Source organism: Cervus canadensis, chromosome 4, assembly GCF_019320065.1.
Source record: "Cervus canadensis isolate Bull #8, Minnesota chromosome 4, ASM1932006v1, whole genome shotgun sequence".
Classification (NCBI taxonomy): Eukaryota; Metazoa; Chordata; class Mammalia; order Artiodactyla; family Cervidae; genus Cervus; species Cervus canadensis.
In genome coordinates this window covers 93,421,368-93,437,969 of record NC_057389.1, presented here as the reverse complement: position 1 = coordinate 93,437,969, position 16,602 = coordinate 93,421,368, and the positions used below count along the sequence as shown (strand labels likewise).

At 41.2% G+C, this 16,602-nt stretch overlaps 1 protein-coding gene across 1 annotated transcript; it reads left to right on the top strand.

The window, feature by feature from the left end:
* Positions 1 to 401: 401 nt before the first annotated feature.
* On the top strand, positions 402 to 14,517 carry ZNF317 (zinc finger protein 317). Its single transcript, XM_043466762.1, has 7 exons — positions 402 to 583; positions 8,239 to 8,357; positions 8,996 to 9,138; positions 9,563 to 9,689; positions 10,143 to 10,238; positions 10,723 to 10,805; positions 11,295 to 14,517. The coding sequence occupies exons 1-7, from the start codon at positions 564 to 566 to the stop codon at positions 12,612 to 12,614; spliced, it is 1,908 nt and encodes a 635-aa protein (XP_043322697.1). The 5' UTR covers positions 402 to 563; the 3' UTR covers positions 12,615 to 14,517.
* The last annotated feature ends 2,085 nt before the right edge of the window (positions 14,518 to 16,602 follow it).

Here is a 16,602-nt window from a genome sequence, read left to right as displayed (position 1 = left end):
AGAACTGAGCATTCCCTGTTGGAGAAAGAAGAGTTCAGCCTGTGGTCAAGTTTATAATGGAAATGTGGAAAGATGGGGTTGCTATTATTCGATGTTGACAAGATGAAGTCAAGAGTTTGATTTGTGGCATTTTAATGTATCTATTGAAAGCACTGTTTACTTAAAATGGTAAGATTCAGTGCTAACATAGACATTATAGGACGAAAAGAGGCCTGAAACTAATTACCAAGGGATTGAGCAATTATACGTTAGAGAAAACGTGCCTGGTTCATAGATTACACCTAGGAAACCCCCTCAGGCCCGCTTTAATTCCCAAACTACATTTCCCAGAATCCTTTACGCTCTGTGCTTCCTTGTTCGCGTCCAGTTTTGCAGTCCCGCGACACTTAGAAGGCGGAAGTGAAGCGGAAGCCATTACTCTTGGGAGGAGAGTGCTGCTATACACATGGGAAGAGGAGTGGTCCACCGTGGCTTCTTACAAGTGCTTGGTCCCCGCGGCCGATCGGACTTTCCGTATGAACTTGTCATCCCTTCAGCCGCTACTTCCGTGACCTTTGCGTCCCATGATTCTACTGTCGGTGATGTAAGTCCCGCTTTCCTCACTTAACCCTTTACTCCTGGCCTTCGAGAAAACCCGGGAGGCCCCAAAAGCCGGCAGAGGTAACAGGGGACAGGACCTGGGACCGGGAAGCCAGGCAGGAGTGTGTTTTAGACCCTGTGATAAGCGTTATGAAGTGCTGGTGACGAAGTTTAGGACCAGGGTGAGGCACCAGTGATGTGGTCCAAAAAAACTGACATCTTGGGGTGAGGGCAGAAAAGCCCATTCCAGGTGAGTTCAGGACCGTTATTGAGGCGGATATGTGTGTCAGAAATTGGAGACTCAAGGATAAACTACCTACCTTTTACTTTGTGCTCATTTTTGTCTAATATTAATAGGAGTACACCGGTTTTCTTTCAGTTAACATTTGTCTTGAATGCTTTTTTACACTTAAACTTTTCTGTTACTTTAGTTGACTGTCGTGTAAATAGTCTATAACTAGATTTAAAAATGCACTTCAACGTTGTTGTTTAACTTGCGAATTAGTCTATTAATATTTAATGTGATTACTAATATTTGGCATTGACTTTTGCCGTCTTATTTGGTGCTTTCTATTTTCCCTTCGAATAATTTTTTTATTAGAATATAGGATATATATGTCCCCCCCAAAGTATGAAAACACACAAAATTAAAAGAAGAATAAAGTGAATCCTCAAACTAAGACAAGAAAAATAAGATTATGAAAACTCAGAAACCTGTATTCTTATGAACTGGATGCACCTGCTTCTCCATGATTTTCTTCCTGGATTTTACTGCTTATATGTTTTCTTAAAAATGTATTTCCTAATTTTCGTAATTACTTATGATGAATTACATGCACCCAAGTATTTTCAGAGACATACGCCTACCATTCTTTCTTAAATACATAGTGACTTAAATTTTAGTCAGTTTACAAAGTTCCAGATACTGTGGTTTTATTTGCAAATTGTGTTTTTTTTATGTGTATATATATACACACACACACTCACATACATACATATATATATATATATATATAGACACACACACACACACACCTGTGCGTGTGTATAAATTTGGGGAATATTGGCATTATTATGCCATTGAATTTTACAGTTAACTGGTTTCATCTTCTATAATGCTTTTCAATGAAGTTTTATGAGTATCAGCAAGAAAGATATAATGGTTTTTGTTATTGTTAGTTTTATTCCTTGGAAAGTACTGATGTATATTTATGTTTTTCTTTCGTATCACAAATTTATTTCTATTATTTACTTTCTTTGCTGGACTTCTAGTAGCATTGAATGGAGTTCGAAAAGCCAACTTGAGGCAATCCTGTTTTCCTTCTGACCTTAAGGGGAATTAACTTGAGTGTTAGCTGAAGGGTTTTTTTTTTTTTTTTTTTTGAATAGTATTAGGTAAAGGAAGCGCCTTTTTTCTAATCTAAGAGTTTTTTGTCTGGTAAGAGTGATTTTTCTTTTCCAGCATCTACTTTGATATGTTGATGTATTTCAGTCATCTCAAACTATGCCTGATGTGTAGGTTCTAGTTCTGTCTGTGCTTTAAATGAATAAGTGAAAAATATGATTATTTTATTTACCTGATAATGGTATTAAACCAATTACAGATTTAAACCAATCTACATTTGAGTGAAATTGCCTTCTAATTTTCCTTTTCTGTTTCAGATTTATGCCAGCCTCATAAAATGGGGTGGGGTTGTTCTCTCTTTTTTTCTAAACTCTGGAATATTTTACCTCAGAGTAGAATCACTTTTTCCTTAAAAGGGAATTGTACCAGGAAAAACCATTGGGGACTGGAGATTTTTATTTTTTCTAAAGCTGTTGTTTCACTTCTCTAAGAGTCAAAGGGCATCCAAGTTCTCTGTTTCATTATGGTAAATAAAATTTCTTTAGAAACTTATTCATTCCATCTAAAACTAAATTGTATAATCAAAATTGTTAAAATATGCTCTTGAGTTCAGTTCAGTCATTCAGTCATGTCTGACTCTTTGCGACCCCATGGACTGCAGCACGCCAGGCCTCCCTGTCCATCACTTGGAGTATACTCAAACTCATGTCCATTGAGTTGGTGATGCCATCCAACCATCTCATCCTCTGTCGTCCCCTTCTTCTCCTGCCCTCAATCTTTCCCAGCACCAGGGTCTTTTCAAATGAGTCAGTTCTTTGCATCAGGTGGCCAAAGTATTGGAGTTTCAGCTTCAACATCAGTCCTTCCAATGAACACCCAGGACTGATCTTTAGGATGGACTGGTTGGATCTCTTTGCAGTCCAAGGAACTCTCAAGAGTCTTCTCCAATACCACAGTTCAAAAGCATCAATTCTTCAGCACTCAGCTTTCTTTATGGTGCAACTCTTACAACCGTACGTGACTACTGGAAAAACCATAGCTTTGACTAGACAGATCTTTGTTGGTAAAGTGTTGTCTCTGCTTTTTAATATGCAGTCTAGTTTGGTCATAGCTCTTTTTCCAAGGAGCAAGTGTCTTTTCATTTCATGGCTGCAGTCACCATCTGCAGTGATTTGGGAGCCCCCCAAAATTAAGTCTGTCACTGTTTCCATCATTTCCCCATCTGTTTCACATGAAGTCATCTCTTACTGTGTTTTTAATGCTTGATACATGTGTAATGTTATCAGTTTTTCATTCTCATTTTTATATGTTCTTTCCTTTATTTTAAATAAATCCTGTCAGAATTGTGTCAATTTTGTTTTTCTCTTAAAACTTTTGGCTTGATTGAATCACTTTATAATATGTATATTTTCTATTTCATAACTTTGTGTTCTTCATAATTTTCTTCTTTTACTTTCTTGGCACGTTTCTTTACAGTTTCTTACATTGGATACCTGCATGTCCCAAAGGACTGTAGTGAATATTCTATTGTATTTCAATTCTAAGTATTATCAAATACTATGACTTCTTTAACATGAAAGTTATTTAGGACTTTTAGTTTCAATTTCTGTGACCTTTTTCTGGTTATCTTTTGGTTATTGTTTGCTAACTTACATTGTAGTCAGATTGATGGCATTTTCTGAGACACACATTGTACCCCATGTGTGGTTGGATTTTATAGTTAGGAAATACTATTTCATCTTGTGCAGTCTACATATAGTTATTGAGTTGTCTGCTTGAACGTATTGAGAGCTCTGGTAGTGGCTTTGTCTATTCTCATTAGAGAGCCCCCCCTCCCTTCCCACTCACCCCCCAGTACTTTTGAGGCAAAAACATATATAGTATATAGCTAAAACTGTATATTGCTTTTTCTGGGGTTATACCTTTTTTCATTATGCAGTTTCCTCAGTTTTCACTCTTAGCCTTTTTGCTTTAATTTATTCTGGTATTAAAATATTTAAACCAGATTTTTAAAAAAGCATTTACCTTGTATGTGAAGTGAAAGTCACTCAGTCATGTCCGACTCTTTGCGACCCCATGGATATAGTCCATGGAATTTTCCAGGCCAGAATACTGGAGTGGGTGGCCTTTCCCTTCCCCAGGGGATCTTCCCAACCCAGGGATTGAACCCAGGTCTACCCGCATTGTATGCAGATTCTTTACCAGGTGAGCCACAAGGGAAGCCCATTTACCTTGTATATGTTCTTTATATTTCCATTCTTGCTATATCCTTATTTTTTAGATGTTCTTGCAAACACCATATAACTGGATTGTTTTTACTCCATTTTGAGAATCTCTTTACTGTAGTTGAAGCGTTTGGTCAACTTTTTTATAGCATCTTTTTTTTTTTTCCACCCTCTTGCTTCTTTTGATTTGAGAATTTTGTTCACTCCACATTTTTCTCTGCATGTTTTGAATTTACCTATGTATTTATATATATATATAGATATATAGATAGATAGAATTTATTTATGTGTATTATCTTAGTAGTTGTCTTGGAGAATTCTTATCCTTGTTCGTTCATGAAATTTAGATTTTTGATACTTTATCACTCTTCTGGTTTACATGGTTTTGTGATCATCCATTTTATTATTATTTTTTAAATATTTATTTAATTATTTGGTTGTGCCTGGTCTTAGTTGTGGCAAACAAGATCTTCAGTATTCATCTTTATTTTGTGGCATGCAGGGTCAAGTTCCCTGACCAGGGATTGAACCTGGGCCCCTTGCATTGTGAGCAGAATTTTAGCCACTGGACCATCAGGGATGTCACTGATCATGCATTCTAATTCTGTCTTTTTTTTTTTTAAACTTGAAAGAGATTATTGTGTATAGTCATGTTTAGTTTCATTATACCCACACATTTTCCTCATTGTGTTCTTTCTTTGACTCTTGGACCCTTTGGTGTAAGTTCCTAACAGTCTTTGCTTCCTTGAATTTTCTTTTCTCCCTAAAATATTTATTTTAGAATTTCTCTTTTCTGTGAGTGGCAAGTTCAAATAGGCTGTTATTTTGCTATCTTAATGGACATTTTGATTTTTAAAGTATATTCCAGAGCCATGAAGATGTTCCACTATCTTCTGGCTCCCATTGTTGCTGACCAGAAGTCAGGTGTCAGCCTAATGTTTTATTTTTTTAAAGCAATGATTCTTAAAGTGTGTTCTTCAGACCAACAGCATCAGCATCACCTGGGAAGTTGTTAGAAATGCATATTCTTGCATTTTACACCCCATATCTTCAGAGTAAAAAACTGGAGCTGGGGCCTAGCAATGTGAGTTTTTTAAAATACATTTCCAGTGTGTTTTAACAAGCTCTCCAGGTGATTGAGATGCAACCTGAAGTTTAAGAACCTTTTCTTTAAAGGTAACCTGTGCTTTTTTCCTCCCTGGCTGCTGTTCAGATATTCTTTTGCTATTGGTGTTCTCTGGTTAAGTTTAATTGTATCTAACTCTCATCTGTTTTTATCTTCAGTCTCTTTATATTTGCCTTCTGAAGTGAGAAATTCACAGCTACTGTGTTTTGCAATAATTGCCTGGACTCCTTCCTTCTCCTTTTAGAATTCTATTTAGAATCAGTTCAGCCATCTTCCCCTTGTCCCCCATGGCTCTTTATGCTTATCATCTCTTACCTGTGTGCCCCCATGTGTATTCTCTAGAAGTGGTTTTTAAATTTAAGCTGTGTAAAAATCACCTATAGTGCTTGTTATTAATAAGATAGATTCATCAGTCTACTTCAGAACTCTCCTTTAATTGGGCTTGGATATGAACTGGGCATCAGAATTATTAAAGTTCTCTAGGTGATGTTTATGCAGCTGGCTTGAGGACCACACTTTGAAAAACAGGGGGTTTTTTTGAGAGGGGGACTGTATAATCTGATGAAACTCTTTATTTCAACATTTTGCCTTTATTTTAACAATTGTTATTGTCTTTTTAGAAATTGCACATTTTAAAATTTCTGCATATTTATTATCAGCATGTGAATGATTTTAAAACATACCTGTGTTTATTTTGTATTGCACTTAAAATAGTTTTGAATGGAAGATTTAAGCAGTATATGTAGATTGCCTCTTGGAAACAGAAGTATTAATCTGTCCTTTTATCCCCTGGGACATTTCATCTGGTTGGTTGAAAGCCTACAGATAGTGAAGTATGAAGTGAAGTGAAGAAGTGAAGTGAAGTCGCTCAGTCGTGTCCGACTCTTTGCGACCCTGTGGATTGTAGCCCACCAGGCTCCTCCGTCCATGGGATTCTCCAGGCAAGAATACTGGAGTGGGTTGCCATTTCCTTCTCCAGGGGATCTTCCCGACCCAGGGATTGAACCCAGGTCTCCTGCATTGCAGGCAGATGCTTTAACCTCTGAGCCACCTGGGAAGCCCATTAGTAGAGTATAGAGATGTTAATTTATGAGTGTAACACACTTCTGGAGTAAAAAAAAAATGGCTTACAGTGTTCTCACAACTATTGTTTCTTTGGGCCTACAGGAATAACTGGTAGAAACAGTTCTAGCAGGGGCAGAAATACCACTCAATAAAAGTAACAGAAATATTCTCTCTATAGTATTTCCACCTGCAAATTCTGAGTATCTTTGGGTTGTATTACAAAATTGAATATGGGGATTTTAAATCAAATATTGGAGGAATTATGGCCACAAAAGGAGAAATCATAATAGAATGATTGTAAAGGATAAAATGTGTTTTGGACTGAAAAACCGATGAAGGTGGGTCTTCTGTAATTGTGAGGAGCAGGGGTGACATGAGGGTGAGGTAGAAATGCATGTGAGCATGCAGAATACATGGTGGCATTTACTCTGTGCTTGTGTGATGCTGAAATCTGTATCCAGGGTCACCAATTCTAGTTCTAGTGGTATAGTTGCTCAGATGAGAAATACTCCAGAACTTTGCTTTGGTCTCTAGTTTACATTACCATGAGACTTTGAAAACATCCCACAGGTTTGAAATTGATGTGAGTGCTTTCTCCATCCAGGCTTGAACCACTTGTCTACCTTGCCCCATATTGCAGATGGTGGTGAACAGTGAGGGCCAAGGCATGCCTAAGCCACATGGCCGTGTCAACATACATCTCATAGGACCTGAACAGGATCCCCCTCCCCTCCACGTTCCATCCCTTGTGATCTTCCCAAGACCCCAGGGCCAGGGATGTCTTCTCAGTATGAAGAGAAATGTGGGTCAGCTTATTTGTCACCATTCATTCTTTCACACTCTTTAAACCTGTTTATTATTTGAGGTACTGTTCCAGACACTGCATACTCAGTCACTTAGTCATGTCCAACTCTTTGTGACCCCATAGACTGTAGCCTGCCAGGCTTCTCTGTCCATTGGATTTTCCAGACAAGAATACTGGAGAGTGGGTTGCCATTTCCTTCTCCAGGGGATCTTCCTGACCCAGGAATCGAACCTGCATCTCTTATGTCTCCTGCATTGGCAAGTGGGTTCTTTTACCCACTGAGCCACCTGGGAAGCCCTTCAGACACTGCAGCAGTGAACAAAACAAAGAAGTGAAAAATCTTTGTTTTCCTGGCACTTCTTGTCTAGCAAGGTATACATTGTGTAAGAGATTTTGTCCAGAGAGCAAATTTTTGAATCATTGTTAGTGAGGTGACCTGATTCTAGTGATGACAAGCCCTGAGCTATAGCCCACAATTGTGTATGTTGACATAGAGTATGGGGCCAAAAGGCATTAGAGATCAGAACACATGGTCCTAGATGGACCCTCCTCATGGTTACTTGAACCATCGTAAGCCAGGATGAGCCTTGAAGAAGTCTGGAGCCTAAGTGTTTAGTGAGTGACAGAGTTTAGCATAATTGTAATTGGTGACATGGACTTCTCATGTGGCTCTGTGGTAAAGAATCTGCTTGCCAAGCAGGAGATGCAGGTTTGATCCCTGCATTGGGACAGTCCTCTGGAGTAGGAATTGGCAACCACTCCAGTATTCTTGCCTGGGAAATTTCATGAACAGCGGAGCCTGGTGGGCTACAGTCGATGAGTTGCAAAGAGTTGGACATGGCTTAGTGACTGAGTAACAATTGGTGACACATTACTTGAGAGAGTGACTCTGAATCTTAGTTGAGGTGGGTCCAGGGCCTCCACCATATTGCCTGAAGGTTTTACCTAAGCAAGGTTAAGACCCAGGATGAGACAGAACTTGCTGCTCAAAAGAGGAAATGCTGAAAAACAAGTCAGAATTGTCGTGTGAGCGGGAGAGACAGAAAACCTTTGGCTGCACCTAGTATAGTAGTCTTTCTCTCATATCCTGCAGATGTCTGCTACAGGAGGCCCATGAGAGAGAAAGTAGCTTCCTGCTCCCAGCCCTGCTGTTCAGGCAGATTTACTGTCATTCTCCCAAGATGGCAGCTCTTGGCCTGGTTCCCACATGTGGTAAGTTCTTTGGGTGTTGAATACCCTCAGAAATCAAGCTTCCGTGGCTCCTGCCACTTCACTGAGGGCAAGGATGTGCACAGCTGGTGGGAAGACTGCCAGGTCAAAAGTGGTGGAGGATACATGAACTGAAGTGGGTGGGGCAAAGTCCTGAGAGCTTCCCTAGCAACTGTGTCTGATTCAGGGTCTTTGTGAGTTTGGGTGAGGCAGGGAGTGTTTGTAGTTGGTGAGTAAGGAAGGCTACAGGTAATTGATAACCCATTTATTATTTTGATAAATCTGAGCAAAGTAATAGCTCCATCTCTTAGAGCTTTCATTTCTTCACTCATAAATTGAGAATGTATATCATTTTCTTTTTTTTTTTTTTGAGAATGTATATTAGTTTCTGTCTTTTTATTTTTTGAGAATGTGTGTCATTTTCTTTATGGCTCTGTAGGCCCACCACCCTTTTTCCTGTCCTTAAGTGGAACAGGGCTGCTCTGGCTTGTTATACAATTTGTGTGTGTGTGTGTGTGTGTGTGTGTGTGAGATTGTGATTGGGGCATATGCACTGCACACACACATAATTAGTATGGGATCATTTCCTCATTTACAAGTGTCAGGTGGGCTTTAATCCTCATAGGTTCTCTCTTCTCTAGCTATGCCCAACCAGGAGCCTGCCTATATCCATGAGTCAGAAAGTCCTCTTTCTTCAAAAGACCATTCCTGTCCCCAGGATGTGGACCTGTTTGCATGCAATGGCCTGGAGCCTCATACATCAACCAGTGTTGAACCACCTCAGGTATACCAAGTTCTTTAAGACCCCTGAAGGTGGGGGAGGGTCTTCATCTAGGCTGATGGATACCTGATCAGAGTGCAAGAGAAAGAGCCAGAGAAGGTTGTGAGGCTGGTATCAGGGATGTTAGGGAAAATGCCATGTAACAGGTTGTTTTTTTATCATACAGCACAAAGCTCTCAGGCCAGGCTAAAAGTGAAAGGAGGTTTGATCCCATTTCAGAGTTGCATTTGAAACCATGCGATAGGATGAAATTATCTCATAAGGAAGAGAAGACATCTGAGGACTGTCTTCTAAAGTAAATGTTTAGACCCCAGAGCCCATTATTGAAAATCCTGTGTTTCGAGTCTCTCACACATAGTCTTTATCCTCAGCCATCTTTTTTAACACAGGCTGGATTCTCACTGACCCCAAATGTGTGTGGTTTCAGGAATCAGTAACTTTCCAGGATGTTGCTGTAGACTTCACTGAGAAGGAGTGGCCCTTGCTGGACTCTACTCAGAGAAAACTGTACAAAGATGTGATGCTGGAGAACTATAGCAACCTTGCCTCAGTGGGTAAGGCTGGTGTCATTTCTTCATTTGTTCATTCATGATTCAAATGTCCTTTTTACAAGTGCTTGCTGTGACTCAGGAACTGTGTGGGGATTTAGAATACAGTTATGAACAAGTTGACCTGGTCCCTGCCCTAGTGGTATCTCCCTTTGGATATTGAGATCTGTCCACTGCATTGACCTTGGAGGTTATGTGTGTCTGAGCTTGGGCATAGTTTTCTGAGTTAAGAAATCCTTATTCTTTTGAAGGGCACAATGTGTGGGAATATTTGGGGTTTTGTGTTTTATGAAAGCCTTTCACTGTGTTCCTTAGAAATGTGGCACCACCATTTTGCTGCTCCTAAGTCAGACTTGTCCATCCTCAGAACATTGAAGACCAAAACACTGACACCAGAGTATTGGAAGGGGTGGTCCTCTGCACGATCCTCCCTCAACATATGTCTTTCCCCGTGAGTAGGGTGCCAGGTGGGCAAACCCAGCCTCATCTCCCACTTGGAGCAAGAAGAGGAGCTGAGGACAGAGGATCGGGAGCTTCACCTAGGCCCTTGTCCCGGTAAGTGCCAGGCAGACACAAGTGCTGCTGAGAATCTGCACTTGCCCGCGATAGGGATGAGTGGGGTTTCCTCGGGAAACCTCACCCAGGTTGAAAATGCACTTTCTCTTTCACTGCACCTCCATCCTCTCAAAAGTCTTTTGGTTTCGGTGTCCCTTCATCTTTAAATTTGAGGTGGCCATGTGGGCTCTTTGTCCTATTCTTTCTCCTCAACATTCCTGGTCATACTCTTAATAGCATAATCAGTGTCAGTATTTGAAGAGTTAATTCTTAGTGAGTCAACTTAAATTTCTACCCCCTTCATTGCCAAATGTCTCACATGTTCGGATTTCTCGGTCCTTTTTACTTATGTGTGTTCTCCCCCTTCACTTTCCCTTTCCTTCTTTATGGTTTGTATCTGCAAAGAAAGCCACCTCTGTTTTTGTCACCATCATCCCACCATTTTCCTTCACCAGCAGGTTGATATTTTTCCAATTTGTTTCAGATTGGGTGACGCCATCTCAAACCAAATGGTCAATTCTTATGGAAGATATTTTTGGGAAGGAAACATCTAATGGTGTGACAGTGGTAAGATTTCCTTGGAATAATTCTGAATCGTCCATATTGGGAGAGGACAGGGGCAGCCTGAGTTAGAAAGGCTTCTCAAAACCAGGCGGGTCCCCCACACCCCTCAACCACTCCCAAGAGCAAACAGTGATAGAGATAATATTACCAGTTTGGGGAAAACCCTGAATTTGGCCCCAGACTTTTCTTAAAGTTCTATTAAGTAATTATTTCTATAACTACATCTCAGATATCGAGTGTTGGCTTAATTTAGTTTTAAACAGTTAACAAAGTACATATGCAAGAAGCTTTGTGAAAGTTACACACATGGCATTCATTTGTTTTCTTTTTTGATGGAGTCCATACAGGGCAGAAGCGACACTTTGCTTTGCAGATTATGATATCATTAGTAATTACAATGTGCTTCTACTTATACCAGTTTATGTGGGGATAATCTTAGGAATGTAACAAACATGGGAAATGCCTTAGTCCGTGCTCCCTTTCCATCAACAGGAAAGCAGTCAGCTTGGAGAGAAGTCCACGGAATACACTAACCTGTTTGACGTCTTCAGCATAGGCGCTCATCTCACTCAGCAGATGGGAAGGCACACTGGCAAGAGACCATATCACCTCCGGGACTGTGGGGTGGCTTTCAGGAACAGGTCCCATGTAACTCAACACGTGAGCATTTACAACGGGAGGAAGATGCACGAATGTCATCAGTGCCAGAAAGCCTTCACCACAAGTGCTTCCCTCACACGGCACAGGAGAATACATACTGGGGAGAAGCCCTATGAGTGCAGTGCCTGCGGGAAGGCTTTCAATGATCCCTCAGCCCTCAGGAGTCACGCAAGAACTCACCTCACAGAGAAGCCCTTCGACTGCAGTCAATGTGGGAACGCCTTCCGCACCCTCTCCTCCCTGAAGATACACATGAGAGTCCACACTGGGGAGCGGCCCTACAAGTGCGATGAGTGTGGGAAGGCTTATGGCCGGAGCTGCCACCTCATTGCCCACAGGAGAACACACACTGGGGAGAGACCCTACGAGTGTCATGATTGTGGCAAGGCTTTCCAGCACCCCTCCCATCTCAAAGAGCATGTTAGGAATCACACCGGGGAGAAGCCCTACGAGTGCACGCAGTGTGGAAAAGCCTTCCGGTGGAAGTCAAACTTTAACTTGCACAAGAAGAACCACACAGTAGAGAAAAGCTATGAGTGTAAAGAGTGTGGGAAATCTTTCGGGGACCTCCTGTCCCGGAGGAAACACATGAGAATTCACATTGTAAAGAAGCCTGTTGAGTGCAGACAGTGCGGGAAGGCATTCAGGAACCAGTCCATCTTGAAGACGCACATGAATTCCCATACTGGAGAGAAGCCGTATGGATGCGACCTCTGCGGGAAAGCCTTCAGTGCGAGCTCCAACCTAACTGCGCACAGGAAGATCCACACCCAAGAGAGACGCTACGAGTGTGCTGCCTGCGGGAAGGTCTTCGGAGACTATTTATCCCGGAGGAGGCATATGAGCATTCATCTTGTGAAGAAGCGTGTTGAATGCAGACAGTGTGGGAAAGCCTTCAGAAACCAGTCGACCCTCAAGACACACATGAGAAGTCACACAGGAGAGAAGCCTTATGAGTGCGACCACTGTGGGAAGGCCTTTAGCATTGGCTCAAACCTCAATGTTCACAGGAGGATACACACTGGGGAGAAGCCTTATGAGTGCCTGGCCTGCGGGAAAGCCTTCAGTGACCATTCGTCCCTCAGGAGCCATGTGAAAACTCACCGGGGTGAGAAGCTCTTTGTGTCATCGGTGTGGAAAAGACTTCAATGACACATCTTTTTTAAAGAAAAACATGAGAACTCAGATTGGCAGGGAACCTGGCAGGTGTCAGGAAGGCAGAAAGCTTTGAGGAACTCATCTCACTGTTACCTTGGGAGAAATCCAGTTCGTATAATAACTGGGGAAAGACTTGGGTTTTTCCACGTCGCATTGGAACTATGTGAGAACTCACAGTGGGTGAGAAAACGTGTATCTGAGGTATGAGGAAGCCATCAGTTTACATGTAGCTCTCAACAAACAGGAGAACTTGGAGAGGGAACCCCTAACCTGGTATTTAATGTCAGAATGACTTTAGTACCACCTCATACCTTCTGGGCACAAGAACAAGCTCATCTTGGAGGATCTCTGTAAATTCCATGACTGGACAAACCTTTCCTGGTCTGATTGTATCCCTCATGAGAGAAATCACACTAAAGAGAAAAATCTATGAAATAAGGACCATGGGGAAGCCAGTAACAGGTTGGCAAGCTATAGCCAGCTGTCTGCTTTTATGCAGCTGGCAAGTTTAGAATAGTGGTTGTGTTTCTAAAGAAGAAAAATATGTGATGGAGACCACTTTTGGCCCACAAAGCCTAAAATACTCAACTGTCTGGCCCTTTACAGAAAAAAAATTGCCAGTTCTTTATCTACAGCAGTGGGGATAACTTTGCTCCCTGAGGGGCATTTGGCAAAGTCTAGAGACATAGTTGGTCTTTAAAAGTGGAGGGGGGTTGCCATTGGCATGTTTTGAAACACACCAAGGATACTGCTAAATATCCTACAATGCACAGGGGCTTTCCTCAAGAGGGAGAAAGTATGTGCCCCAGTATGTCAGTATTGCTACAGTTGAGAAATTTTAACCAACAGTTCCTCATGTTTTTGTGAAACACGTGGGTACTCACATTCTGAGAAATTTCTATTTACAGCTTCAAAACTATACTCAGTGTAATTCTTTTAGGAATCACATGAGAACCCACATTGCAGACAATCCCTCTGTGGAGTTTCATCCACAGCCCTCTCACCTGTGTGTATGAGAGTTCTCTCCCCAGTAGGATTTCTCAGTATGTGTGGAATTACACTTATCAGTCAGTCTTCTATCACGAAATGGACCCCAGCTCATTAATTTTTCAGTCTTTAATTTTAAGGTTATGCTCTTGCAAATAACCCTCACGCCACATCACAGAAGGTTTGTACATAGTAATTCTACTATAATTTCATTTGTGATATGTGTTCATTTCGTTTTGGACAACTTACTTTGAACAGTGGGTTTTTTTTGTTTTGTTTTTTTAAGACTAGTGTCATGTGCTGTGTAACATGTGGGTATTTTTAGTACCTGTTTGTTACAAATATCTAATTCAAATAAGTTGTGATCAGAGCAGGATGTGTTCATCAAATTGGTCCTTTGGAATGTTTTTGGCCTCCTGTCCAGCCACAAGTAACCTAAACTTGTAGTTGCATCTTCAGTATCTTTTTCTTTCGTATCAGAAAGATCCAAGTTCTGATTAGTAAGGTATGCTATTTTAGAAAATCTCTTACAGGTTTTCCTGCAACTAGTAGAGTCCATGTCCACAGCCTGGCCATTGACAAAAAAGCAGATGCCACAATACAGGCTGTGAGAAAGCACTTGAAAAAGGGTCTGTCTTACCTGGATTCTTCTCTACATTTTCTTTCCCCTTATTCTTCCCCTTACTTCACACCTTGAGAAGAGATCCAGTACCTAGTGTTAAAGATCCATGTTATGACCATGAAGATGCAAGCCACTGGCTAAGCAAAAGGGGTGGGGCAGTTTACTGCAGAAAAATCACAATAATCTTGGCTTCCTCGGTGGCCTCTTTGAGTGTCTGCACTAGCCCTGGATTTGTTATTTCCAGACTTACTATTACATGAGAAAAAATAAAACTGGTTATTGGTTTAAGCTGCTTTGGATATTTCATTGTTTAATCTATTTAATTATTTTATTGGTGGTTGGAATGTTCTACTGTACCAGTTTGGATGTTGTCTGTACCCATGCCTCAGGTCATTAGTGGGGTTGGATAGCTGCTGCTATACATGTGGGTATAATCTGTTTATAATTGTTGGATTTGGGTTTTTAAAAATCCTTAAGGGTATCCCTGGTGGCTCAGTGGTAAAGAATCCACCTGCAATGCAGGAGACCTGGGTTCCATCCCTGGGTCAGGAAGATCCCTTGAGGAAGGAAGTGGCAACCCACTTCATTATTCTTGCCTGGGAAATCTTATGGACAGAGGAGCCTGGCAGGTTACAGTCCATGGGGTCGGAAAAGAGTCAGACGTGACTTGGTGACTAAACAACAAAAATCCTTGTACCCCAGTTTTTAAATTGTGTTTCATGTCTCTGATGTGCTTAAGCATTATTTCTTAACTTGTGTTGAAGTAAGCATATTGGTTTTCGCAGAAACCCTAAGAAATAGGTACCGCCAATAACGTCCTTTTGCATGTGGGCAGTCTGAGGCAAGGAAGTTTGTTACTTGTTTGTGGTCAGCTCATTAACAAGTTGTAGTGCCTTTCTTGTTTATTTGTTTTAAATATTTATTTATTTGGTGGTGCCAGGTCTTAGTTGCGGCATACAGGATCTCTAGCTGCATCATGTGTACTCCAGTTCCCTGACCAGGGATGGAACCCGGGCCCCCTGCTTTGGGAGCACAAGTCTTACCCACTGGGCCACCGGGGAGGTCCCTGTGCCTGTGTTTCAAGTTCATTCTTATGTTGGACCCTGTTCTGTGCCCTGAGTCTATAGCAGTGAATCAGGATTTTTGCCTTTATGGTGATCACATTCTACATGGGATGAAGGCACATGATAAACAAATGACTAAATATGTGGCCATATTGGCAGTCATTTCAGGGCCCCAAAATTTAAGCATGGTGATGATGACAGGGATGTGGGGGTTCAGTGAATCTGTTTTACGGATAGGGAAAACCTGTTGCTTAAGGGGACATAGTAGAGCAGAGATGTAAATTCCCTGCAAGTGTGTGCCATGTTCTGATGTGGCAAGAGCACCCGAGGCAGTTCAGAGGTCATGAAAAAAGAATTTTGCTTGCTAGGGCCAGTGTGGCTGGAAATCTGGCAAGCTTGGGAGTCACAGAAGGTGGTAAGGTCAGTGCTGGATTGGGATCCTTTCCACAGGGGCATCTTGTGGGTCAACTGGAAAGTCTTCACCTTTTATTCTCTGTGGAAGGTCAGTGGAGGGTTCTGTACAGAGAAGTAACAACTATTCCATCTCTGTTTTGAAGAATCATTGGCTTCCAGGTTGGTTGGCTGAGTAGAAGGATAGGATGCAAAAACAGAAATGTTAGAAATTCATTGCAGAGTTGAAGTTAAGTATAACGGTGTCCAGTTGCTATATTTGAAATAGATAACTAACAAGGACTTACTGTATATAGCACATGGAACTCTGCTCATTGTTATGTGGCAACTTGGATGGGAGGAGAATTTAGGGGAGAATGCATCCATGTATATGTATGGCTGAATCCCTTCACTGTTTACATAAAATTACCACAACATTGTTAATCACCTATAGCCTAATACAAAATAAAAAGTTTAGAGTTTGAAAATAAAAAAAGTAACAGTATTAGTATTGGGTTGGCCGAAAAGTTCACTTGGGTCTTTCTGTAAGATCTTAGAAAAAAGCCACATGAACTTTTTGGCTAACTAGTAAGGGTATTTCGAGAGACACATTGAATGTGGCTGTAGTTTCGTTTTCACTTTGGATAGGTGGTTCCTTATCATCCCACAATTTGTTTAACAACAGCTGATGTACAGTTCCTGAACTGTTTCCACTTTCCCTGATTATGAACAATGCTGTTGTAAGAAAATGTATAACACACTTTCTGGAGTGTTGTTGAGTTATTATAGGAATGTGAAATTGTTAGGTTGTAAGGTCTGTGCATGTTCAGTTTATCTTAATGCCAAAGGTGTTTCTAAGTGTTTGTGTATGGTTTGTGTGTGGTATCATGTAAAACAGGTGTTGCTGAACTTCAGAAAA